Source organism: Empidonax traillii, unplaced genomic scaffold (assembly GCF_003031625.1).
Source record: "Empidonax traillii isolate 1590-97213 ecotype Southwest subspecies unplaced genomic scaffold, ASM303162v1 scaffold93:size1158651, whole genome shotgun sequence".
In the NCBI taxonomy this organism is placed as follows: Eukaryota; Metazoa; Chordata; class Aves; order Passeriformes; family Tyrannidae; genus Empidonax; species Empidonax traillii.
Window position 1 is genome coordinate 102452 of NW_020955286.1, and position 27510 is coordinate 129961.

Genomic DNA, 27510 nt, shown 5'->3' on the forward strand with positions numbered 1-27510 from the left:
TCCAGCCAGCTGCTGCTTTTCTTCTACTGAAACAGAACTTTGTTTTAATAGGGGAGGGAAGTGGGGGAGTGGTGGGGGGGGTGGGATGCAGGGAGGGGGAAGGAGCTCTTGGCTCTGGCACAGATTTTATTTGGGTATTGTAAAACTTTGTTTTGCGTAGATACCATTGCTACAGCCATTTTCATGAAATGAACATACCTGAATTATCCTGCTCTAATGCAATATGTTTGGAAGTTTTTATTTAAAAGGTGGCCAAGCCTCAGGAGCAGTTTACAACATTCAAAGACCACAGCTGTGCGCCCTGTGGGCCAGGAGACAGTCAGTTCTCCAGTGGGACCCAGCAGGTAAGAAACACCTCTGTTTCTGTGTTCTTATGACTTAATGCAGATACTGTAGTTGTTGGGAACCCCATGGTACCCAGCCACGTTTGCTCTGTAAAGCCAGACACCTTTGTAACCAAACCTTAGGAGCGATTGCATAGCACTTGATTTTCTGCCTGTGGACACTCAGCAGTGGGACTGTGCTCATGAGGATGCACAGCTCTGCAGTCCCACTGGGCTGGTGGACTCCTCTCAGTGCCAGTGCCTCAGGCATTGCACCTCTTTTCTGTGCTCTGCTCTAACTGTAGTGCCGGAGGTGCCGCAAGCAGGAGAGCAATAGGGAGAAGAAACCTCACAGCAAGCCAAGTCTGAGTCTGTGGCCTTTCTTCTGCCAGTTCTTCCCGACTGCAAACTCACAATTCTCAAAAGAAAATTAGGGAAAAGTGTTATATTACCTTCCTTCTGAATTTGCAGGTCAGGGGAGTTGTGTAACAGGACTCAGGAAGATGCTCCAGCCAATGTAATTTTTTAAATAAAAAAAAAACCAAACCAAAACAAAACAAAAAAAAACCACAACAACCCACCTTTGCTGGGACAAGACACATGTCACAGAACCCAAATTTAAGCAGTGACTGGCTTATTAGCTCTTGTGTCACAAGTTCATATTCCATCTGCATTCCTCAGCAGGCAAGGAGGAGACACACAGCTGTTATCACAAGCTTGCCTTTGTGTTATTTTTCCATCCAGCACAGTTCCATAGATGGATATCTTATCTGGAGCAAAATAAGGTGCAGCACGTCTTCTTGTGTAGAAAATACCATTTATTGTGGATATGAAAATAGCAACCTTGATTTAAGAGCAGAGATGCAACCCTAGGTGGTCCAATACAATTGGTTTGATCATCTGCTGCTCAGCAGGAACTTACAGGAAGTTGGGGTTTGCCTGTTGTAGATTAACAAATTCAGTATCTGCTGGGTTTTTGTTTGTTCCTTCCAAACAAACCAATGCCATACATTAGCAAGTACCATAAAATGTTGTATTTGCAAAAGAAAACATTTATATAAATAGGCTTTTTAGTATTAATTGAAGACTGTATTAAAAAAAAAATTACATTAATTCAATACCAATAAAAATAAAACTTAGCTTTGATAGCATATAAAACTGGCTCAAACCAAGCATATATAAATAACTTAATTTGTAAACATAGAAAAAAAGTATATATAAAAATAAACATCTGATGCACTGTACAGTAAGACACTATCCTTCATAGGCACTGGCATCACTCAACAACAGGAGTCTCCCTAGATGTTTTTCCTACAAAATCTGCTTTATCACTAGTGCCATGTCCAAAATAGAAGGGAAAAAAAGCAAAGCACCGAGCAAATCTTTAGTGGAAATCTGTGGAAGCAGCACTGGGGACAGACCCAATACCCTGTGCTGTTGTTTCTGCTTGTTTTTATTAGGGTTTTAATGTAGTGCTTTTTTCACTCTTCCTTCTGGGTTTCCACCAAAGGAAATCTGTCATTTGTCTCACTAGCAGAAAACTTCTTCCATGAGGGATTATGGAAAAAAAAAACGCACGATGCTGCAAGTGAGCCATGCTGTGACTCAGTTTGGCAGGCTTTTAGGAAGAGGCTGAGCCTCACCGAAGAAAGGACAGTAATATACTGATGTTAAGATTTGTAACCACAACTATCCAAAGATAAAACAAAGCACATTTCTACGTGAAAAGTTTTGTTATACTACCTGGTCTAGTTTAGGGGGGGAAGCATTAGGCTGGCATGTATCAAAATTGCTCTTAAGTATCAATTTAAAATAGCTATTTTCTTTTCATTTAAAAGTTAATATATTAGTAACAGGAAGTAACATAGAAGCTGTGAGCCAAAATTATACCTGTCCAAAGATAGATATAGTAAAAGTAGATCTTGGCTCTTGAACTCAAAGGTGGGGAGTGCAGCTAACTTCACCATATGCTGGGAAAATGCACCTTTTACTGAAAGTAACTATGTTAAAGTAGCAGGCACTGACTCCAGTAAGGTGGATGCTTGAATACACATTTCTCACTTGACAAATTTAAAGTGCAAGAGCTTTTTGAATAATGTGGGTTTTTTTAGCTAATGAAAGCATAACATAGCAGTTTTTATTGCTTAGGTATATCTAAAGTGATTCTGTACTGTTGTGCTGAAGAATGAAATGAAGTTATTTGGATATTTGAGTTGGTTGTGGTTTTGTTTAAATTAAGGAATATGTGAACCAACTAGGGAGTATGTTGAACAAACACGTAAAGCCTGACAGCAGGATTGTTGGACTAAGTTCAACAGAAATCCCATGAGGTAACTGAATGGGAAGGGTCTGTACTTGCTGCAGTGGATCAGCTGGTCATGTTATGAACAAAGTGTGACGAGACTATGACCAGGCTATATTTTCAGCTCTTAATGCATTTGCGTAAATGCGTGTGGAAGAATGTTGGAATTACTCTTACTTGCAGGATTTAAATTCTACAAACAAGCTGATTACTGAGTATTACCCTAGTCACGACAAAGTGTCACTGTTTGGAACTGTCTGTTTGGTTTCTTTATTTCAAAGCACCTGATTCTGCAGTGCAGTAAAACTGTCCTGAGGTGTGTTGGTTTCCACTGATGCTGCATAGTGTAGTGGCAATCTGAAACACCTTACTGCAAACACTGGCTGCAAGCAGACAGCCACTTACATGAGAAGAATCTATCCAGGATGTTGGATGACTAGTGGATATTGCGCTGCTTTAACTTCTCTTCTTGAGGGGAAGAAAGGATAGGCAGCTAGCTAAGATAAATGATTTATCTACACAGTTAGGAATTCTGCATTTGATACTTATCTCAACATTAGAAAGTAGCTTTGCAGCTCTGCTCAAGAACTTATAAAAAGTCTCAGGCCATATGTGTACTGCTTCCAGCCTAATCTTCCTGAAAGAAAGAAGGTAGATCGCTGCTTGCAAACAGAAATTAAATAATACACTCAAAGATGCTGGCTATTGTAAAGTGAAGTCTCTTCCTCTGCTCTTTAAAAAGACAGCAAACCTTTCTGCTGTTCCATGAAGGTTTCCCACTGCCATCTCTAGGAGGTTCCCAACTGAACTTGCTGCATTTCTTCTAAGCAGCCTTGGCTAAAGCAAATGATCCTTTTCTCCAACTATATTTCCGTATAGTCCAGCATTAGCAGGAAGGCTCCTGAAGGTGGTGGCTGCCTTAGGAGTCAGCATTTTCCATTACCTTTACTGACATTTATGTCTCCTTGTGAAATGTGAGCGGCTGTGAAGTGTCCCTGTTTGTCCCAAACAAACACTTAAGTAGCAAGCAGATGTGCCAGCCGAGCAATCACCAGGGGCTGCCGCTTTGCAATGGAACTCAGGAGCCTTGCAGGGATAGCCGGGGCACCAAGATCCACCTGCAGGAATTAGAAGAGAGGCTGCATGTTGGAGTTTGTACCTGTTTTTCAACAGAACACTTCTCCAGCCTGAAATAGCTCTGATGTATCAAGTATACGTTAAGCATCACAGTGGTTCACAGCCAAATGCTGTGTAGTTTGTATCTTTTCTTTCCCAATTCTCTGTAGACTTTTAAAGCTTTGCTATTTGATGTTACTTGTAGCAGGTATGACCCACATTGCTTTTGAATTTGAGCCTGGATTAAATATTACTAGTTTGAGACACATCGTGTTACTGAAAACATATGCATGTACTAAAAGGCAATATGAAATGCACATAAAATTCTAAAATGCATATATACGTTTTACATATACATTGTAAAATTCACATACTAATTAATACTTTTTTTAAAATGTATTTTTAAAAAGTTTTAAATAGATAAGTTTAAAGGACTAATGTAATTTATCTCTACATAAGCACTTAAATAAATTTTACACGTTACGGCATTTTCTTCTTGACACTTTTAAATACTAAGTTCCACTGTCTCAAAGACAACCTACTTTTCGGATGAGGCTGTAAGAAATGGCTGGTGGGATTTTTTTATTCTTAATTGGAATACTGATCTTAACTTCTCTTTTTTATCTGTTAAAGAATAATATCTGTAAAGAATTAACAATTTAGGCTAGAAAAATTTAACAAGTATTTTCAGACATTTTGAACATAGCATACATAACCCGAGGTAGACTTCATGTGTCCACAGCAAGACAAAAACACAAACAGTGGCTCACCATATGAGAACAAAACATACTCTGCTAATAAACCTTTACAGAAGAGCTGGGTATCCAAAGTAGCATCTTTAGATGCTGGAAAAACTCGGGAATGTGTGCTTAATTACAGTCCTAGTAAGACTGTCTAGCATGCACTGCTATGCATCATGCTAGATAAGAGCATGTGAAGTGGAGGTAACTTTTATGGTCACTTCATGAAGTTCATGGAGCATAGCATAAGGATTGTGGGGTTTGTTACTTACCAGCTCTTTAGTGTTCTGCTACCCAACAGCCTTTTTGCATTCACAATTGGGGACACAGCAAAATCTTACCTGTGCCATGTAAATAACCCTGGTGATATCTCTTCCATTCACTATGTCAGGTTCCAGTATCCAAGCACTTGGTAAAATCTCTCCTCTCACTGCTTCTTTACAAGGGTGAGGCATGGATGCATCATAGACAGACTGAATAGCCAGGACAGACAAGTTCTCCTACATGTGACAAGGTATAAAGGTGACAACTTGAAAATTTTTTTATGCATATAGTAATTTATTTATGCAAATAGTAATTTCTTTGTTTGCCATAAGGCATATTACTTACTTAAAAAGAGCTCTTTTAATGAGAAATATTATTTCTCATGTGATATATTAAATATGTTCCCATCAAAATCTTGCATGTTTATAACCAGAATAGACTGTGTGATACTTATGTTACTGCCTGATGGGCCTTGATTGTCAATTGTAATTCACAAGACCATTTTATACGTAATTCACTTGTGTGATATTGGCATGGCTTTTCTTTTTGTTACACTGGCACTTCTGGAAACAGAAAGAGATGCACTTTACTTCTTTCTCTCCTTTATCCTTGAACCAGGATCTCAGAACAACTCCTCCTCTATGCTTCAGAGAGAATGTTCACTTTACCTCTTTGGCTTCTACAGTAATGCAGCAGAAATCCCGGGGTTGCTTTAGGTAACATAGGGAGGTATCAGTCACTAAATATACTGGGGAAAGAAAACACCCAAAACAACAAAAAAAGGGAATTAGACTTTGACAACTTTAACTTGTCACAATTTTCCTCTACCCCATAAATGCAGATGCATATTTTATTTTGACTTGTTGCCTGGAAGTGGAGCTCTAGCTAATATGCTGTAATATGTCATTAAAATGCTTTTTCAAGCTACTTCAAGTTTATCTTTACTTTCTGTAGTTTAGTTGTACTTCTTTGCAAGATGTGTTAATTAATCTTTATTTGGGATAAGTCTTGCAAAGCTGAAGTTCCCATATTTCCTAATTAAACTGTTTATTTGGACCTGAATATATGAAATCAGATGCCTCTAAATTTCTTCCTGGCTGACATCCTGAGCTGAGAAAGTCCATCATAATGATAAGGTGGTCGGTCATTGGTGTGGATACTCACCCAGGTGAATGTGGCTGGTTACCTTCTTGTGTATTCGAGCTGTATTGATAGATCTGTCATACAGATGCCTTTTGCAAGGATCTCTCACTAGTCCCCACACATAGGAAAGAGGTCTTTCTATCACTCCTGCTCCCAGAAACCCATGCCTTGTTGCTGAAGGGAAGACTTTGTAGTACACCTGCACCTCTTTTTCTGTACATTGGTATCTGTCAAAGACAAAAGTATTTGCACACAAGGGCCAGGTATAGAGAAAGCCCTACCCGTTATAGAGACGTCCCATAAACTTACTTCCACCCAGCTGCTGCTTGGCACGTGTAGAGGTTCCTCAGGTTATGAGAGCATGCTGCCATTACCTTAGAACACAATGACAAATGACACCAGCTTCACTCAAACATTCCAGCTAACATGTGACGATCTGCACCCCATGGCTGCAGCCTGGCTTACTCTTCCCCACCTTTTAAAACTGTTTAGCGTGTGCATCTCTGTGTCTGACAAATAGGTAACTATTGGCAACGTAGAATAAGACTTGTCCTACCCGCTTTTGCTACAACTTCTAGAAGGAGATACAGAAATAAGTGAAAACTCCGCTTTTTTACTTACCTCAGTGGTAGCATTAGCCAAGATATGTTTGGATAAATCTTGGTATCCTTTTGTTGAAGAGGAGTTGACAGAAATAGTTAAACCATGAGTGAACCTACAGCTGGTGCTACTAGAAGGGAGAGGTGGTTGAATTCTGCTGGCTTCTGCAGGAAACAAAAAAGCCGTAGAGGAATAAAAAAAAAAAAAAGAAATTATTATTGAAGTGTAGGGATTACAATCCTCCATTGGAACACCCAGTCCATCTGATCTTAATGAGGTACTGATAACATCCCTTGTCTAGACAATCTGTGTTTTGGCAATTACACCAAGTTACATCTTGCATTACTCAAGTTTTGACAATTATTAGCACATATAAGAAAATAAAGTAACCCAAGGAAGAATAGGCAACTGAAGTCTTGAGGCTAAAAATAAGAACTTGCATGTACAATTCTATATTTGTTGCAGCTTTAGCCCCCTTGTGCTTTCTTCATTCATTCACAGCATTATCCTCATATTGTCTCAGAATGCTGTACTTGGATGTTACAACATCAGAAGACCAACTTTAGAGGAAACAAATCACCATTTGCTTCTTCAATAAATTCTAAGCAGGCTCTGGCTACTGGTTGATGGTATTTTTCTGAAGTCATGTAATGGTAGAGACATCCTCAAATACCTAAAGTCAAATTAGATTTTGATTTGCATAAATGACAAATGTCATTAGGCTTTGGGATACAACTCAAACATAAGCAGATGTATGATGTACTCACCAAGTGTTGAATCCCTCTGAAGTTGCTCTAACATATAAAGCTGACTGTTTCTAACAGCTGAACGACCTCGTGTGTCTCTTGAAACCAATGTATTTCCAGAAGAAACCTGATTTAAGAAAGGAAGTGCAGAAGTGGGAGCTTTTGGTGTGAACCGGAAAAAATAAAGTGTGTTACATTAACAGCGGAATATTAGTAGCAAATGTGCCTTACAAGGTGGGAAGCTTCTCTTTATCGTAAGGTAACACTTTTGCCTTTCCTCTGGTTATGAAATGATACCTTGACTCAGGAAATTTTGCAAACCAAATGTAAGGAGCTAGCACAGATGCATACTGCAGAAGTAGCTTTAGGAAAATCTATGTTAACACACAGAAACTCTTAAGTCAATGCATGTATCAGTGAGGGAGGCACGCTGAGAATATCAGTTTCTATCAGGCTTATCACAAGAAAAGGCTTGTTGTTTCTAAAGTATTTGACAGAGGGTGGCATTACTGACAATAACAACTGACTTTTATCTGCGTGTTACAAAAAAAAAAAAAAAAAAAAAAAAACACAAAAAACCCCCAGAAAAATTAAAGTGTCACTGTCCTTTGAAATTAATGGTAATGCTCCCACCACCCCACGTCACCCATCTGTGTACTGGTGATGCAAACTTGTCCTGCTCAGTAGCTGTGACAGAATACAAATCATCTTAAAAAAGGCCTCTGTTCCTGCATTATGGCTCTGTTGTTGAAGCATCTGGAGACATCAGTCTCAGAGACCAGTGGTTTCTCACCTGTGCTTCCCTGCTGCTGAAGTTGCTTGCAGTATATGTAGCAGTATTACTGCTATTGTAACCAGATGTTGGGCCCGAGGAGAGGCTGAGGCTGGAGTCTGTACATAAAGTGCTTGTACTGGCAAGAGTCTTCAGCCTCACTTCTTCCTGTAATAGATATCACAGTATTACAAAGAAACCCACACAAAACTGTCTGTGCACAGCAGCTAGTCAAGTCAGTGATAATACACCAGAAGATGAAAGAGGAGTGATCCAAAGAAGTCCGGTTTCTTTCTAGGAACAGTGACAAAAACCGTTGCCCTACAGAAAGTATTAAATAAGCAGGCTTGTTTGAAAGACTAGGATTATATAAGGCATAGAGTGAATCACCTTGCAAAACTTGGCAGTCTGGGAAGATGCAGCTTTCGCTGTTGTTATTCTTCACATACAAGAGCCCCAGCTATTAAACCAGTGCTAGGATGTTTTTAAGGGGTTTTTTAAAAAAATCTCTTTTCAGTCCTAGTTTTTGCTCTTTCTTTACTTCTCAATCCCCTTACTTAACTTGCTGGTCAAATGTAGTTGTTAAAGACTGAACCTTACCAACACAACTACACAATGCTAGCCCAGAAAAAATTACATAAAAAGAAAACACTGAGAACTTCAAGATTATTTATACTTTCAATATAATGCTCACCTTCTGTAGCTGGGAAAATATTTGTTCCCGTATACGCCTTTTTTCTTGCTCTGCTCTCTCCCGAAGTTTGTCCCTTGCTCGGGCAATTTCAGTTTTGGTTTCTTCTCGTGCCCTCTGGTAGTCTCGGAGCAACAGTTCAATGTCTGAAGGATGCTGAATGCTTCTTCTTTTTGGTTCTTGAACTCTGTAAAAATAGGCAAGTAAGGGGAAACACAAATAATTACATGAAATTTTGCCACCTCTACAAAATACCATGAGAAAACCATATTTCCCCATGGAACAGGAAAGTTTGCCAGAAAAGCAATTGAAACCCACCACATGGGCCTCCAAAAAGTTTCTCTTTGCTTGCTAAAGACTGAGCAGACATTAGTCTTGGAAAACTACTCAGACTGCAAGTCCAGTTTACCACTGAGATAATTGCAGTGATTACACTGGTTGCTAAATCAGCTCTTCATATGATCTAAGGTCAGGGCTTTGGCATATCACATGTGAGATTATTATTTTGGAAAAATAATTATCTCCTGACCCCAAAGGAAGCAAAACTTGTTAGGGGATATGGTGGGGAATCAGAAACTGAAATTCTAAATAGTGATGTGTTGCAGAAGTTTTCTGAACTGAAATGAAACTGAATTCTTACAGAATGTAGCTTTTAAGTTAATGAAGTAGTAAGAAGACAGATTGGTCTCTAATCAGTCCAGTCTGAATACTTGGCTATCCCCATCATACACATATAATAAATTAGACACTTGTTATAGACTTACTTAAATAAAACTAGACACAAAATTTTAATGATTTTTTTTTTTATATCAGGCACATGTTTTTTCTGAAAGCACTTTCTATCCCAAAGGTTTAATGTGTTCATATTGAGAAGAATTCTGCCATGGAAGCCTTGGATGTCGGTCACAACCATTAATGGGTGCCCATTGTGAACGCTGCTAATGAACATTAGGCCAAAAGAGAGGTTTCTAATGCCCTACCGGGTATTTTCCACCACATCTCTTCTCAGCTGCTGCAGATATTCTCGGCGTCTGCTAGGGAGATCTAGATCCCTCTGACTTGGTTCCAGAGGCTGGAACAGACTCAAATGCTTTTGAGGACTCAGACTTCGGCTTCTTTGGTATCTTTGCAACTTTTTTTCTCTTTCCTTCCTCAGAGTTTCGATAGCTCTCATGTGTCTGTTAGGGAAACATGATTACAGTGACAAAATGCACCCTGCAAAGTTACGTTTTCTGATTTTTTTAAAGTACTTAAATATTAGGTAGCTTTGTAATGTAAAAATTTATAGGAATCTAATACCATCTAATATTCCTTTGTCCACTGACAGATGATGCAGAAATTCTAAAACTGCTTTTCTAACAGCAGGAAATGCATGAGAGGGTCTTGGTTACTGCTCGTACTAGCTGAGAGACAAACTGAGGACGGAGATTAATGCAGAAGCTGGTAAATTTTTTGTTACAAGAGTTTCCTATACTTAATTCTACAATCAATCGGAAGAATCAAGGATCTTGATTTTTTAATGGTTTATTTTGCATATTTATGGGGGTTTAAAATTTATTTAGTTTATTCATACTGCAGCATTTATTCACAGAAGCATGAATGAGATATCCCCATAAATAGGATGTATCAATTATTTTACATTGCAATATATCAATTAAATATATTCCCACCATCACCAGGTACACATGAAAACGCTCATAGCTACTAGAAATTTTAGGAGTGGAGTGGCACAAGATTCGAATTACATCTAATCATATACTTTTCCCTGTTTTTCATGAAGTAACCCCAAAATTTTGTCTCAAATGCATTACTTAACAGTTTATAAAATAAGCTTAATACCATATCTCTTCACATATATTTCACTCAGTCTAAGTGATTAAGTGCTCATTACTAAGTGCTGTTTAAGTTGCATGAAGTGGGTTCAAAATACTTAATACAGCACTACTTCAAGCAGTTTACCTTTCATAAAGTTGCTGCTTCACTGGAACTGCCACTGTATCGTCTGCGTTTCCGCTCTGAAGGACCCTCAGCAGGGCGTCTGTTTCCCCGATGCCGTAATTGAGTTTTGCTTCGGTCAGTTCCACTGTGAGGGGATGCTGATGCAGGTCCAGGTGAATGCCAGACATGATCTGGGCACGCTCTCGCTGAAGTCTCTCGATCTCTCTGCTCCTGCTGTCACAAAGCTGGGATTTCCCTTCCATTTCTGTTGCTCGTGTGCTTCTAGTCATCTTTTCTGCCTGACTTCGTAAATCGGCCACACTGCCACTCAAGCTGAGTAACGATGGAGGAGGGCTGCCCTTAACACCACACCAGTTGCTAAATTTATTGTGTACGGGTAAATCACGGAGACTGTAGCTCCGAGGCCTGTATGGTTTTGCAAAAGTACTATTTTTGTTGAGAGGAATTTCAGTGTCACATTCACTTTCAGTGGTAAAACCTGTGTTGTCGTCTCGGAAGGAAGTTTGCACATCACTCACGTCAGAGAGTGGGGGAGGGCAGCTGTTTTCATTCCTCCAGAAGAAATCATGAAATTGTAGAGAAGATGCTTCTACCAGAGGTTCTGAGGATGTGCCAGCATTTGTCTTACTTGAACAGGTGGCACTAATTTTTTGATTAAAAAATAAATCAGCATTTGGAGATGGATAGTTATGAATCAAAGCAGTATCAGAATTCCCAATGTACTTCTCATGTCTAATTCCAGCTGAAGAATCTCTTCCTCCCCTCGTAACGTACATACAATGGAGTGAATGTGCCAGTGAACCGTGGTCTCTGACATCACCTGTTACAACTTCACTGTGGCCCGACACCTCCAACATACTGCTAGAGTGATACAGCCGCTTTGCACAAATGGTAGTGTGGGTGTCAACCATCAGTCTGTGCTCTTGCTCCAAGTCTTTTGAACCATCCTGTCCTAAAAGCTCTTTGGCTGCTTTCTTCCCTGAGAAACTTCCGGATTTCTTTCTTATGTCCTGATGTTCTGTAGAAGTGCTTGATTCACTCTCTGTTTCTGTCTGTGAAAAATTGTCTACGTGTGAGTGCATGCTGGACTGTGGACCTGCCCTCTGCTTTCTCTGGTTGTGAAGGGGACTCGAAGCAACACTGGAATATCCAAGACGTTCCTTAACAGGGCAGACAGACTTGCTAAACGCGGTCTGGCGGTTGGGACTAGCACTAAGAGTAAGAATAGGGGAAGAGGCCCTATCGACTAGTAGGGTATTTTTGTAACAAAATTTTCTTTCTGCTGGAGCCTCTGTTTCACTGACACTTCTTTTATCTTGCGTGTAAGATGTTGGAGAGTAGGAGGTGCTATTAGTAGGACTGCTAACTACAGTGCACGAAGAATCATCTTGCCCTGAACTTGGCAAAGATGATGTGAGAGATGAAACCCTGGTACTAGCAAAAGCATCCTTCTGTTGTGCATTAAATTTTGTTTTCTGAAAATGTAAGATAGGTGCGGAGGTTCTGGATAAGAGAGGCAGATGCATAAAGGAGTCTTCCAAAATGCTGTCAAGACTGTCGTGGAAGTCAGGATTGCCCAGACTTTTCAGCCCTGTTTGTTCTTTTTTTCTTTCTTCAAGAGACAGCATTTCCTCTTTCCTTTGGGGAATCTTTCCTACTGTATCTCCACCAATTTCTTTACAATTGTTTACTGCCTGAGCTGCCCTCGATTCATTTTCTATTTTTGCCTCCACTTGTTTTTCTTCACGTTTGCTTTGAGGTTCTTCCAAAATCTCGGTTTGAGTGCCTACATCTGCTGTAGTCTGCGTGCAACTATCTGATCTGGTAGTCTTTACAGCGTCTTCAGTTCCTCTTTGATTGATTTTGGCATTCTGCTCATTATCTATGGTACTCTGTTGGGAGAGGTTTCCCAACAGCTCAGAAGTGTTCTGAAGAAGCTGTGATAGATGCATGGACAGGTTCTGCATGCTTGTCCAAGAAGGTTGAAGAAATAAATTTCTGTTTGTTTCCTCCCTTTTTGCAGAAACATCTGTATAGCTTCTCTGATGTCTTCTCTGCCTTTTATACCTTCCTGTAGTTGCTGTTTGTGTTCCCTGCTCACATGTAATCCCTGGTAGTTTTTTAGAAGACTTTTCAGACTCAGAAGGATATAACAGTACGATTTCATCAACCTGCATAGAGGAGTTACCAGGTTGTGCAGAAGGATTCTCAAATTCAGCAGTGTTGTTTTCTGAATTAGTTTCCAAAGTTTCAGTGGATACGTTGCTATACTGCTTGGTACTGTCACTCGAGTATGCAGATTGAAAGTCTTGTCTGGCACTGTCCCATCCTTGAAGACCTTCAATGCTACTTAAAGTGCTTGATAAAACTTTTGCTGTAGCATATGAACTTAGATGAGAATGAAAAGGAGAATTTTGAGAATTCAATCCGTTGTCTGCACTGGAACATCTCATAACTTTATGATTTTCCATACTTAGAGGAATTTGATTGCAAGAGACATCACTTGCACTTCCAAAAACATACTGTTTCCAGCCAATCTTGCATGATCCATCTTGTTGCCATGAGTGAATATATGGGTTGATATCACTTGAACTAAAGTGGATTACATCTTTATTGTCTTGTGAAATTAAATCTGGTTGGTATCCACCTTCTTCGCCTTTCCCTTCGCTACACTGAGCTACAGAACTACTCTTTGAATCGACATTTACTTCTGCACCCACAGGACTGGGAGCTGTGGGTAGTAAGCATGATGGAGATTGAGTAGCACAGTCTTTTAAAGACTGGCTGCTTTGGTTCCTTCCTGCAAAATTTTGTAAATTTTTGGGATCACAGTTTGTAAACTTCTTCGTTTGTGCCATTCTTTGCTGAAATCTGGGTTTAGATTTAACCTTCAGAAAGTTCTTTGATTCCTGCTTTGAAAATCTTTCAATTCCATAGAGATCATCTTCAGTTGGTGATGGAGGCTCTACACTCATATTTAAATCTTGTAGTGATTTAGATGCAGAATATAACAAAGAATCTGCCTTAGATGAAGCTTCCAAAGTATATTCTGTATCAGAGAAAACAGCAATAGCTGGGGCTGATACTCTGTGACTTTGTAAATAAGGTCTCTGTTCACTTTGTTTACAGCTCTTCGTATTCTGTGTAGCAGAATATGAACTTTTGCTCCTGAATTGCACCAATTTAGATTCTTGAGGAGGCAAATCATGGTTCTCTGGCAAAAACTTTATGGAGGTAGTTTCATTACTTATTACAGAAAACTTCAGTCTTTCTGATTTCCAAGTTTTATTCCTCATTATAGTGTCTCCAGTTGTTGAATAATTGTCTACATTGGCATCATCAGTAGGGCTATCAACACTTGAACCTGTATTACTTTTGCAAGGTAAAATCTCTTTTCTCCTCTCTGGATTTGTTCTGTTTGGTAGGTGTTCTATGTGTTCACCTGTAGGCACATGCTGACAATTATCTTGCAGATCTGCAGGGTTTCTTTCAAAACCCAAGACAGTGTGATACAGGTGCCTGAGATCAGCGCTTCTGCTGTGGGTGGGATATGCTGGACTAACTGAACTGCAGCTGTGGTCAGGATCCACTTCAACATCTCCTGGATACAGATTTTCAAACACTGTAATTTCTGAGCCTATTAATTCATTTGAAGAATCTGAGGATACATTAGTTTGCTTTTCATCAGGTTCTCTACTTAATGTTTTTTTCTGCTCTGTCTTTACTGCAAGGTGTTCAGGTTCAGTATTTGAATGCAATTCATTATTGCAAAAAGGTAACAATGGTAATAAAAGGGGATTATCACTTAATATTTCCTCTGTGTGTTCTGCGTAAGTTTCGCGTGGTAGAACCTTATCCCAGTGATGCTGATCGACTTTTATATCATTGTCAAGTTTTTTATGATTACTTCCATACACAGGTTCCACATCTACGGCAGAATTTTTGCATGGACTACACTCGGTGTCTGACACTGGGCAATGCCTATTTTCTTTTGCAAGAGAAAGTAAAATACTTCCTGAAGCACATACTGGCTCATCAAATACAACAGCCTTATCAGACTGAGTGTCTTGTATTTGAGAAACAGCAAATGGAGAATGTTTCAATATATTGGAATGTGAAATACCATATGTGCCAGTTTCCCCGTGGCCTATATCTGCAGCTAAAGAAGATTCTGAAAATGCCACTAAGGATGGGTAATTGACACTCGCAAATGCTTGGGGAAAATCTTCTTTCACAGAGCACGTGTCTGCAGAACTGGAGGCCACTTTCTCAGTCAAAAAAATATCCTGAAGTGAGTCCCCAAGCTGACTAAATATTAGAGGTTTTGAGTCCTCAGGTAAACAAGATGTGTTACAAGCACTGAAATTCTTAGAGCTTTGAAATGGTGTATCAGTTGGAGTTTCTTCTGTTGAGTAGGATGAAAGAGACTTTGATTTGTTATTCCCAGTCTGCCCTTGGCTCTGGAAAGCAAGCAAGCCTGATCCTGGTACAGTCACACCATTAGTGTTACTGCTGTGTTCTGAGTATTCATGAACTTTATTTTCTTTTATGTCATTGCAGTTCTGGAAATAACCTTGAATAATTTTCTCCTTTTGATTTCTTTCCAGTTTTTCAGGGATTTTATTATTCTGAGCATATGTGACCTCTGCCACTGCAGAATTATTTTCCTTTTCATCTCCTTTTTGAGAAACACCAGGAAAAGTTACAGATACATTTAAATCAGTTGATTCACTTTCAAAGTATTTTGTTTCTTCAGAGAGAATAGCATCATTTTCAGTTTTGTCTCCATTGCCGGCAATCAAATTACTTGCAAATGATGCTGGATGATTCAGAAGACCAGGAGAATGTTCAGAAGCACCCAAGTTCCTATTACAATTTAGAAACTCTTTACTATAGTGTGAATTTTCCCTTGTAGACTTGTTCAGGCCTTCTGAAAGGGTTGAAGCATGCTCAGAAACAGCATTGCCTGATTGGTCTGTGCAGCACTCTTCGGAAGTTTCGTGCCCCTGATTTTCTCCAGGCTCGTGCTGATATCCAGCTGCACCAGGAAACTTGGCGTTTTCAGTTTTACTGTTTGCTGTAGGATAGCCTGTGTTTAAAAATTTCTCCTCCTCATCATGCAGTGATGAACTCCCCGACTCAAGTACTATCTGGGTTCTATTAATATTGTGAAAGATTTTTGGTGTAGAGATTTCTAGGAAAGAATGCATTTTCCCCATCCCTATGTCTTCCATCACTTCTTTCTCTGAAGAAGAAAGCAGGTTTGATTTATCCAAGAGCAGTGAATCAGGCACAATGGTATCCTTTTCCTCCTGAGGTGTATCTTCCATGGAATTAAGACAGTCATTTAATAGTTTATTAACCATTAAATCTATACTGTGTTCTTCATAAGCATCCTGAATAATATCTTCAGAAGAATCTAATATTTCCAAGGAAAATAATTTTCCTTTGGCTGTTTGGTGAAGTACAACAGTTTCAGACTCAGGACCACCTGCACTGCAGGAAGTGAAAGAGCTGCTCTCATTGACATGTGCAGATATGGCATGATCAGGTGCATTTTTAACTACAAAGGATTCTTCCTCCTGCCTTTCTGATGTGGTCACGGTATGTGAGAAAGCTACACTCTCACTCTTTGTTTTATCTGGAAGATGTTTGTCTTCTCCCATTTTGTTGCCTGTAACAGATGTGCTGACACCGACTTCACTCTCCATTAATGTTTCATAGTAAGGCAGAACAGCTCCAGTTCCAAGACTGCTGTTAGATGGTTTTGTATGTCCTTTTGATGCAGTGGGAACATCTTGAACAAGATGGGAATCATCATTTCCTCCAAGATATAAAAAGTGATTTACAGACTGGCATGGGGAGTCTTGAAGTTCCTGGATTTTTTCTGTAGACTTCGGTGTTGCTGGTGGATTTTGCTGCTTGCTGATGTCTTCGTTCTTTCTAGAAAAGCTGGTAGACACCCACTGGCTTTTTCTTAAGATTTCATTTAATCTGCTGTCATCATGTGTCATTTGGTAGCTATCCTTGTTTTCAGGGAATAGTTCATCCAGGTTTTCTAAAAAGATCAGTTCTACCTCCTCTGTGTTTTCTACAAATATCTGCTTTTGTTTGTCTGATTTGGCCATTTGTACTAGCTTCATCAAAAGCACTTCCTCCTCCTCAACTCTACAGCCTACTGGATCCAATTTACAAACATCAGGTCTTTTTCTAACAATACCAACATTCAAGTTTTCTGAAGTGCTGTGCTCAGGAGATTGCATAGCACAACTTGTATACCTATGTCTGTCAAGACTTGTAGATTTTTGTTCAGTTCTACGTTGGTTGTTACCAGCACTGTCATCAACTGAATATTCATGTGAATCGACTACATTTCCTGTCTCTGTAACAGAGTCTACTGAGTCACCATCTTCACTTATTTCAGTAGGATCATGGTATCTTGAATCATCTTCCAACAGTATATTCTGTTCTAGTTCTGAAGCTGTCAGGTATCTTTCAGGGATCTTAAACTGATTTAAACTCTCCTCTTTGTCATCTCTGTCACAATATGTCTGATGCAAAGCTGGAAACTGTTCAGTAAATAAAACATTTTCATCTGTGCATATGTCTTCTTGCAGCTCCTCGGTGTATGTCACAGTAATTTCTTTTTCATTCCCAGTCACTTCACATTCATTAACTTTGTCTTCCTGGGGCAAACAATTGGGTACACAATGCTCAATTGAATTGTTAGAACTTATTTGTTCTTCATTTTCAAGTTTTTCTAAAGTATTTGCTCGCCTCCTTGTGATTAGTACTGTTGCAGCTACATTTTCTGTTGTTCTGTTCATCTGTACAAGCCCCTCACAAGTATCAAGGGACCCTGAAATATTCTGAGCAATATCTGTTGTGTGGGAACACACAGCTGAAGGAGTGGTTTGGGGAGCAACAGAAAGCTCTGGTGAATAAACACGTATTTCTGTTTTCTCACTTTTTTCTCTTTGGCAAAAGCTGCTTGTTTCAAGTTGGCTGCCAGAGTGCAGGAGTGCTTTTGATTCCTGAATGTGTTCTACCTCAGTGCTGGCTTCCTGCAGTTCATCTTTGTCCACTTCTTCATGCCTCAGGCACAGATTTGTATTAAACTCACACTGAGCTTCACAAGCTACAACATCAGTAGGTTTCTTTGGATTCTGAGATAGACTAATGTCTTCAGTTACTCTTCGAACTTTGGCTTCTGGATTGTCAGGTAAACTTTCAATCTGTCTGGATTTAATTTCCAACGCATTTTTTTCTAAGTTGATTGCACTATTGGTTAATTGGTTAATTATTTCTGCATCACTGTTTGCCTCTGTATTCTGATAAGGAGCTATGGTTTCTTCTGGATCAGTTTCTAAGTTTCTTAAAAATTTGGATTCTTTTTTTATATATGAACTCTCTTCTTGAGAAATGGTAGCTGGTGGATTTGTGTTGCATTCAAATACCCTTTCCAACTCTGAATTTACATCATCTTCAACAAGAAAGATGTCCTCTGGGCAAGCACATTCAAAAAAGGTTTCTTTCTCTTTTCTTGATTCAAGAAAAGATTTGTTCTGTGTTTCTGTTTCCAAGGGAATGGTAGCATCAAATTCCACAGAAATGTCAGCTGTCTTATGTGTACTGTTTTTCTGCTCTGTTGATTTTGAAGAGCAGGTTGTGCAAAGGCAGCCAGAATGTACGTCAGAACAACTTTCTGTGGCATTGACTTCCACAGTAAGACTAGACGTATCATTACAATCTCCTTTCACCACTGTGACATGGTCCGACAGTTTATCATAATTTTCAGTCTCACATGCACTTTGGAAAAGATTAGTTTTCATTGACGTTTTGTAAAATATGCTTGCATTAGATTCTGGGAGAAAATCATTTGTAGTTTCACAAATAGCAGCAGAGAAAGACTTGGTGTCTTTCCCATTTACATTCACTATGAAGTAACTTACTTCATTTACCACTAAGTTTTCATATTTGGATGAAAATTCTTTCTGAACTACAGCCTGAGAATTCAAGGCATTGTGTTTTTTGCTTTCACTGCTTTCTTCTCTTATATTACCAGTGCATAATGTAGAATTTTCTGTAATGTCCTGGGATAAGCAACTTGCCTGACTGTCTGCTCGAGCACCCTCATGGGAGTAATCCTTTGGAACAGGGTTGTGTTTGAATTCATAATGATTCACTGAAGACAAGTCTTCATCCTTTGATTCGTATTCTTCACGATCCATAAATGAAGGCACCTCTGGCACAACCTCTGCCAAGCTATCTGTGCTTGTTTCCATACAGATTATCTCTTTTTCAGACATCTCTACTGGTGTTGCAGATTGGTCGTAACTTGCACTGGCAGGGTGACACTGATATGTTGTCTCCTCTGAGGAAAAATCTGTCTCTGTTGTTACTTCTTCTGCAGATATTTGTTCATAATCCATTTCTTGCATTGTTTCCAAATCACTCTCCCCAGACCTGATTGATTCTTCTGCTTGTCCAGCCAATTTCTGAAACTCATAGCTGCTTACTAGAGAGCAGTTCTTATTTGTTACACCAGTGAGAAAGAAACCTTCATCACAACATCTTGGTATTTTTTGTATTGGAAAAAGCTGCCCATGGTTTCCAAATTGGATGTGTTTTACTGCAGATGTCTGTGTTGAGGTCATATTATGAGCAAGTCCCATAGAAGATTCAGCAGCAGGTGCATTGAGAGATGCACTTCCTCTGCCTGAATCTGTCACACTTGATATTGCCATCAAGTTATTATAGTCATTGTTGAGCTCATCTTTTGAAAAAGTTCTGAAGAAATCATCTTCTAAATCTGCATGTGAACAGCCATTCCTCCGCTCCACACTTTGCACAGGCAACACGGAGACAAAAGGTGTTTTTTTCAGAGTGTCATCTTTTGGCAGCTCTGGATGAGTTGTGGGGAGGGAATCCTCCTCTTTCCTAGGTACCAGTGACAAGCAGTCTGCAGTGGAGCTGCTTTCCAAACAGCTGAATGTTTGTGTGCATTCACTGGTAGACCCGTAAGTAGATAATTCATCCGATTGTTCTTGTTCAGGATGATGTGACCTTGAATGTTTATAATAATCATGTTTTGTGGAAGTAGGAACAAAAGAAGAACTTGGTCCTACTGAGCTAACAAATGAGGACATTACATTTTGAGATTCCAAGGATGAATTTTCATTAGAGTTTGTCCATTCCTTAAGAATCTTATTTAATGATCCACTCTCAGAAACTCTGCTTGCAGTTATTGTTTCAGGTAAAGGTAATTCTGATGTGTCAGAGGAGAAAACTGAGTTTATTTCGTTTACACCGTGTGATAAGTGAGTAATGCTGTGAATCTGCTTAGAGCCAGAAACAAAAGAAACTTCAGCTGCTGACTGCTTTAGATCATCTTTCTTCAGCCAAAGGTCTGGTTTGCTCAAAGAACACAGATGAGCTTCCTGAAATTCCAAATTCTCATGGGAAGAAGGTGCTGTTATTCTGGGGCTGCTGATGTCAACCTTTGAGTCACAGGAAGGCCAAACATCATTAGTGAGCAAAGGATTTTCACTTGCATAATGCAGTCTTTTATCAAGACACCTTTCTTGTTCTACAAAAGAGACTTTTGTCCCTTTCAGCAACTGCTTGCAAGCATTACTGGAAGCAGGCTGTGCCTTAGTGTCCAAATAAAAGGAACTGCTCAGCTTCAGATCATAACTTGTTCCTTCTGTATCTCTGTTGCAGGTATTGGACTCATGGTCTTCTTTAGTCTCTATAGTTGGCAATCTAGGAGTTTGTAACTTCCAGAAAATCTCTGTTGGCACTTCATCAGATGAATCAGATTTGGATTCTTCTACCAGATCTTCTGCTGGCATCTCTTCTCCATCAGCTAAACTATCCAGAGAAAAGCTTCTTTCAGCCTTTTCCAGGTTCCTACGAGATGCGTATGATGTCACAAAAGATGAAATATGGTGCTCAGTTCTGCTTTTGTTAAGCTTAGCTGGCTCATGATGGATCTTTAACTTGTGAAATTGGCTTGTATTTTTCTTTTTGGTTTTATTTTCTTTTTCTACCAGAGAGTCTTGTGACATTTGACTGTCATCACTCTCAGAATCTTCTGTGTTGGCAGGACATTTATTTCTGTCAAAATCTTCTTGTTTCAGTTTCTCCGGGAAAGTTTTTGCATAAGCACAGGAGAGAGAATCTACAGAATAGGAACTGTCTGTATCAGAAATCTCATTTTCATCATCCTCTTGCCAGTTCCCCAGCACATCTGTGGCTGTTTTGGACACTCCAGCACTTAGCATCTCAGCGCTGTGCCACTTTTTTTCAATGTAAGAGAGTGGTGCCTGTGAGTTCATCTTAGTGAGATTCCCTACTGATGTGGCTGCCACCAGAAATTCTTTCTGTTCCACTGGTGATTTCTCATGACTTGGCGAGGCTGAGTTTGGCTCTGTCCTCTGGTTCATGATGGTTTGGTTTTTATGCACTGATGGGTTTCCATACACTATTTTCTTCATTTGTTTAGGGAAGTTTTCTGGAGAAGACCTGTAGCCTTTTCCATTGATATCCATTCTAATCTTTTTATTGGATACCTGAGCTCTATTTTGTGCTAGATTGCTACTTGGAGGCTGACTTAAATCTCCTAGCACCTTTGATTTTGTCATTCTTTTCCCTGTAATAAAGGTTTTAGGTTCATCTTTCTCCTTAAAAAGATCAGGAGAGGAGTCTTTAGAGGTCTGGTTTTGAGATCCAGCTTGCCCTGGGTTGTGATCCAACTTTTCAATTTTTTGATTTTTATTGATATGAGCCATGATAGCTGAATCATTAGAGTCCTTTTCTGCTACTTTTTTATGTCCAATTAAAGATGGTTTTTGTTTTTCAGTTAGCTGCCTCTGGACTGAAAAGGAGATCCCCTTGTCATCATTAAGGTCATCATTCTCAGAAACGTCTTCACCACTTCTGTAAAGGTACTCTACAGGTGACAACCTCCCCGTTGTACTGCCTTCACAGTATTGATCAGTGTATGGTGAGGTAGATAACTTTGACACAGACTCCCTCTTCAGCAAACAGCAAATTCTAGCAGGGAATAAAAAAAGAAAAGTAAATTCTGTCAATAACTATACAATCCCCCTGCTATCCTGAAATATGCTCAACATGCAAAGGAACAGCTCGATGCTCTATGGTATTGAGTCTCTTTAGGCTCAAGTAGCTGCAAACATTAATTAAACATAAAGGACGGTCTAAATCACAGAAATCCACTTTGCAGAGTTTAGGTATTAGCTTGAGAAACGTTGGCCAGTGTAAAAGCCCAATCCATAATCACCCCAAAGATACCAATATTCTGAAGGAAGACTTTGATCCTAATTAAGATTAAATGATGCAGAAATTAGTATTTTCCAACAATCTGAACAAGGCATTAACAAGAGTTAAGCCAGTTCTGGAAAGCATTCTCAAAGAGGTAAAAAGTGCAGAAAGGCTTGAGAGAGGAATGTAAAAAACACTGAGAAAGATTGTGTCAAAGACCAAATAGGGAATGCACAGTAGAAACCCAATGGAAAAGGACAAACTGCCCCAGTGGGGTGTACAGTATAGTAGGTTCACTGATATTGCAGGTTTGGGGATTGTTTCAATACATTGAAAGGCATTTGGGATTATAGGTGGCCACTGAAAATACCTTGAATTTACATGACTTTTGAAAGCGCAGAAGAATTGGCAGATGTAAATTTACCTGGGTACCTGGGGCAGGTGTGTGTTACAGAACAAATGCTGCCTGTGCTGCAAGGAACTTGAACCCAGTGACTTCCATCTCTTTTGCAACTGGTGATCTGAAGAGGACCGTACAGCAATATTGTCATTAAGGACTTGGGATTGTTTCACACGCTCTTCACTGAGCCAGCAGCTAGCTTCCAGCTGCTCTAGGTTTTGCTTGGCTTCCAGTAACTTCTGCTTCTTGACTATTCTTTCCAGTTGGAATTTGACCTTTTTCCTCCTTATGTTTCTTTCGGCCTTTTTTAAGGAGTATCTTCGCAAAAGCTCCAGCTGCACCAGTCTCTTCTTGTTCTGTTGTAACAGGGAAAGGCAGATTTGCACCCCAGGGTTACTCTGCACCTCGGCCTCTGCATACAGTGTAGGCTCTGTTTGCACTGCAAACTCCCTCTGCTGCTGCTGCTGAAGGGCAGCCAGACGTTTATTCTCATTTATAAGCCACTGCTGGTCTGTAAACAAAACAATGATTGCAAGAAAGTCAAAATCATAGGAAAAATTTTACTATCTTGTTTCCTTATTTAATCAGCCTCAAGAGATCATTTGAGAACAGAATTTCCATGCACGTTAGAGTGGAAACCTGGCAAAGCATTTAAAGGAAAATGTAGCATTGCTCTACTTAATTGATAACTGAAAGCCTCTCCATTGGGTTAAGGACTTGGGTAGCAGCTGCAGGGTATGAGTGGGTGGGTTTGGCAATACAGATAGGGAGACTGGTGGATAAGACATTGTGAGCAAAAAGTAGAACACATGTCAATTTCTCAAAGATTACACTCAAACATCACCTCAATTTTGTTGTTAAAATACAGTGGAAGCATGAAAAGACCTGAGTTCAATTCTGTGCGTTTTTCAGGCACAGGGTATATATTCACAGTAGTGAAGTATGACTTATTAGCTTTTTTCTGTGAATATGCTACTACCTCTGCTTTATTATTTTGAAGTCACATGTTCAAACTTTGTATGTGTTACTTAGGGAACAAACGCATGTGCACTGGGAGCCGAGTTAACAAGGGAACTAAAAGAGGAAGTTGCACAGAGCTAGAGTTCAGCATTTGCTTCTGCATTAATGCAGCAAATGGAATTTTATTCACACGCTAATAACCTTTGGCTAATAGATTCCTGCATTTTGAATGAATGAAAAAATAAGCACTTGTGCAATCTTAAAATGGGACTGATTTCTCATCACTGGATTTGAATGTTTTACAACTATTCTAAACCAAACATTTCTCTTTGAGATTTTTGCTACTCTCCTTTCCTCCTTAACTTGAATGAACAAAACAACCCCCACCTGCAAACTGTTTTCTCTCACTCACCTAGGCATGCTGAAAATGAGAGAGCCCAGAGTCATGCTAATGGACTTTGTACAGCACAGGAAATGGCAATTTTTTTGCTCATGCTTATTGGTGGCAAGTTCAGTGAGCCTGGCAGCTGGACCTTCCTATGCCCCACTTTGGATGGTCCTCATTTGCAGGGCAGCTGACAGCCACCAGTCCTGCAGATGAGAATGCAGCCTTCCAAGTGAGTTGAAGACAAGGCTATAAGGATGTCATTGTATAGGTATCTGCTGGAGAGTTCTGACAGCCTCTCTAAATGCGTCAGATGAAAACTTCCCAAGCAACACAATCCCCATGTAGCACCTGGCTAAGGTAGAACAACAACCACAAATTTCCTACCTCTTGCAGCTATGGCTGCCCCACCAAGCACTTGCCAAAACAGGCTGATGGGAACCCACATACCTTGTACAGGAGTGCTTTAGTATGTAATCATAGAATTACAGTCATTTAATGGCTGGGCTTGGAAGGGACCTTAAAGATCATCTAGTTCAATGTACATGAAATAAAATAAATACTGTCATGGCAAGGACACAGGTAAAGCAAACACAACTTTTAGCTATCATGACAAACAGAATTCTAAAAACACGAGCTCATACCACCAGTCAGTCCATATTTTTCACTGAATTAGCTTATTTTCAATGTGCAGTCCTTTACTGAATATGCAACTTTTTGTTGCTTATGCAGGGGCGTAGGAGTTCAGAGGTCTGATGTGATGAATGAGGGCTACCTGCAGCTCTGCACAGCTAAGCTGCAAGAGAGGAATGTGGGGCTCTAGAAGTTGGTGACTACTGATCTTGTTAAACATACTTCATTAGTGATCCCTAACACAATAAGTCTCCTGTTCTGTTTATGTTGGCCACTCTACACAGAGCACATGCACAGAAGTAGGAATTCTAGCTCAATGGTTAATCTGTGGAAAAAAGGGAAGCATGTTAGTCATTATGTTAGTTAATTTTTCTTAATAACATTTTTAACTTTCACATACAAAGGTTTTTTTCTCAAGTCTATTTCCAGATGTGTCCTCTTTAGCACGTTTTAGCAAGCAGAATATTTGGCAGATCAGTTTCCCTGCAAAAGATCTGCAAGTTCTAAGATGCTAATTAATCTCTGCTCACAAACTTGCCTCTCTCAGGAGCTGAGCCACAGTAGGCACAGAAAAGGTGAAGAACTTTGGTGGGTTGCCAAGTGAAGAATTGTATTTGCCTGGCTATGCTTTGTGTGAACAGTGGAAACAGAAGAATTAAAGGGAAGCAGAGGACAAGTCTGCAGAGCCACAAAATAGAGGTATTTTGGGGGGACTCTCCTGTTCTCTGTGCATATTCTGCTATATCACATCAAAACAATTTCCTTTCTTCATTGTGGCTGGCATAATTAAAAGATAGCTGACTGCATAAGTTTTGGTCTGAGACACTGCCAAAAATTCACAAAAGTTTTCTTCTTCCAGGAGCAAATAGCAGATTTTGCCAGGTAGGAATGATACCCTTGGCTTATCAGGAAACCTGGATCAAATAATACACTAGAAGACAAACACTATAGGGAACAGTATAACCACTCAATTTCAGTGATTCAAAACATACCAAGGTTTAAAATGTTCCCAAAATCAGTCTATAAACTCACTAAGAAGCAGCCCAACTCCCCCAAAGCATCTTGCTTAATATGTCGGCCTGCGTACAAAGTAGCACCTCTGGGAGCCAGGAGGCACTGACACTAAAAAATACCTCTCAAAACATGCTGTGGCTTCACCTTCTGACATAGCTGTTTGCCATTTAAAATCTAATCACTGTTGTAGCCTTTAGTACTTTTGCACACACTGCAGAACTTCCTAGAAACATCTCCTATCTGAACCAAAGCATCTCTTTTTTTGACCCAGTTTTGGAATAAACATGGCAGAGTTGCACTACAGATGTGAGCAGAGCAAAACTGTAGGGAGGCAGGGTGGGGATCAGGCCAGAAGAGAAGAGGCTCAGTGCCACAGGGGAGTAGCTGGTGCTCTCCCTCCCAGCAGTGACCTGCAGAGCTCATTAAACAGTGCTGCTGGAGCTCTGTGAAGGAGGCCCTTTAGTCCTCGTAATCAGAGCTTAGGAACTGTTCTCAAGGGAAAGGCAACTGTAAGAGAAAACTGGTAATAAGCTGTAATAAAAGTCTCACCATAAAATAAAGCAGGACTAGGACAAAAACACTGAGAGGATGAAAGGATGCAGCAATGGAAAGGCACTGAGTGGGGGGAAGAGGCAGGTACCCACTTTCTTGGATTTGCTGGTTGATTAGTGCTTGGTCATTATCCAGTTCTCGCTCTGCTTTGATCTGTCCTCTCAGGATCTGTTGCTTTAAATCCTCAACATAGAGCTGCTGTCGTTGAATCTGTGTTCTGTGGAAAGCTTCCTGGTCTCTCAGTTTCTGCTTGTACTCTTCACGCACGGCATTTATTTCTCTGCTGTTATAAATGTTGACAGTGAATTAAAACCAGAAACAAGTAGTATTTGTAGTAAAACAAGTTATCTTACTAAAGAAAAACAGACAACGTTCAAGATATTGTTTTGTTTAATAAGGGTGTATTATGACAAAACTCACTATGGTAAAATAGCTGTATCTGTGCATGTCACAGCAATCCTGTAAGTGTCATAAATACCAGCAAACATGAAAGCTCTAATGGTGACACAGCCAGAAAGCTGCCAGAAAGATCATAGCAAAAAGAATTTTAAAAATATTGTCGCTTTTCATTTTGCTGTAAGTCTTACAAAAATTAAATTGGGGAAGGGTGTTTATAAGTTACAAAGTTTTATAACCACTATATAACATATTTGTCATCTAAGTACTTCAAAACACTTTACAGAAATGACAAACATTCTCCCCTGTTTTCAGACCAAGAAAGCTCCAACCTAGAAATATTTACAGGCATTGCTGAGATTACACTGACAGTGTCTGGCAGCACCAAAGGAAGACCTTGATCACCAAATTCTCTGTTGGATGCAACAACTATATTGTGTTAACGCTCCTATATTTGGAGCAGAATTGTGATCAGAAAAACAACTAACCTGTGAAAAATTGCTTTACAATCTCCTCCAAGGTGTTTGGCTCCTGACTGTGTGCCAAAATTTTATACACACACACAGAGTAACAATCAAGGTAGTATCTATTCTTAGCATAATCCATAATAATATTCAAAATAACCCTCTGAAAGGAATATATACTTTACCTCTACACATACTATCATCAAGAAATTCCCATCATTACAGTTTGATTATATATAAAGGTGATGTATGATCTTTGCCTGTTGTTTTGTTTCTAAACATCACATTATTATATATAACCTTAGAATATTAAACCTTTGACTCTTGAAAAAATGTTCTGAATATATTTTACTAAGTAAACAATGTATTTATTATACTTCTAAAGGGAGCAAAGGTACCAAAACTAAAGAGTCCCTGAAGGTCAAAAAAACCCAAAATAAAATTTCAAAGGGAACCTTTGGAAACATTGTGTAGTTTGCAAAATCATTACCAATACAAGGTCACCTGTATGAAAAGAGTATTTGACCTTTGCTACATAGAAATAATTTAACTCTCTATTTAGTACTGTGAGCACGTGTTCAAAGCAACCATTTCTACAGCAAAAACTTGATTCTGTGTGCTAACTTAGTAGACAAAACAGATGCAATTAAGCAGCCAAAGTCTACAAATCTCCCGGAGTACCTTTACATGGAACATACATTTCACTTTCTTAAGAAGCAGGGGGAAAGCCTCAGTACAAAAAAACCCTGAAGATTCTCAATAAT

The 27510-nt window shown here is 39.5% G+C and overlaps 1 protein-coding gene across 2 annotated transcripts in view; it reads right to left on the reverse strand.

The window, feature by feature from the left end:
- Positions 1-2780: 2780 nt before the first annotated feature.
- Positions 2781-27510, reverse strand: part of STARD9 (StAR related lipid transfer domain containing 9) — a 101076-nt gene continuing 76346 nt past the window's right edge. For both annotated transcript variants that reach the window (XM_027881683.1, XM_027881684.1), the window contains 13 exons: positions 25979-26169; positions 22367-22853; positions 10657-21708; positions 9678-9875; positions 8701-8884; positions 8028-8174; positions 7256-7361; positions 6510-6652; positions 6198-6262; positions 5910-6115; positions 5414-5493; positions 4823-4981; positions 2781-3743 (listed from right to left, as the gene is read on the reverse strand). In XM_027881683.1, the coding sequence (XP_027737484.1) occupies positions 3642-3743; positions 4823-4981; positions 5414-5493; positions 5910-6115; positions 6198-6262; positions 6510-6652; positions 7256-7361; positions 8028-8174; positions 8701-8884; positions 9678-9875; positions 10657-21708; positions 22367-22853; positions 25979-26169 (13120 nt within the window). In that variant the 3' untranslated portion in view covers positions 2781-3641. The remainder of the gene's footprint in view (positions 3744-4822; positions 4982-5413; positions 5494-5909; positions 6116-6197; positions 6263-6509; positions 6653-7255; positions 7362-8027; positions 8175-8700; positions 8885-9677; positions 9876-10656; positions 21709-22366; positions 22854-25978; positions 26170-27510) is intronic.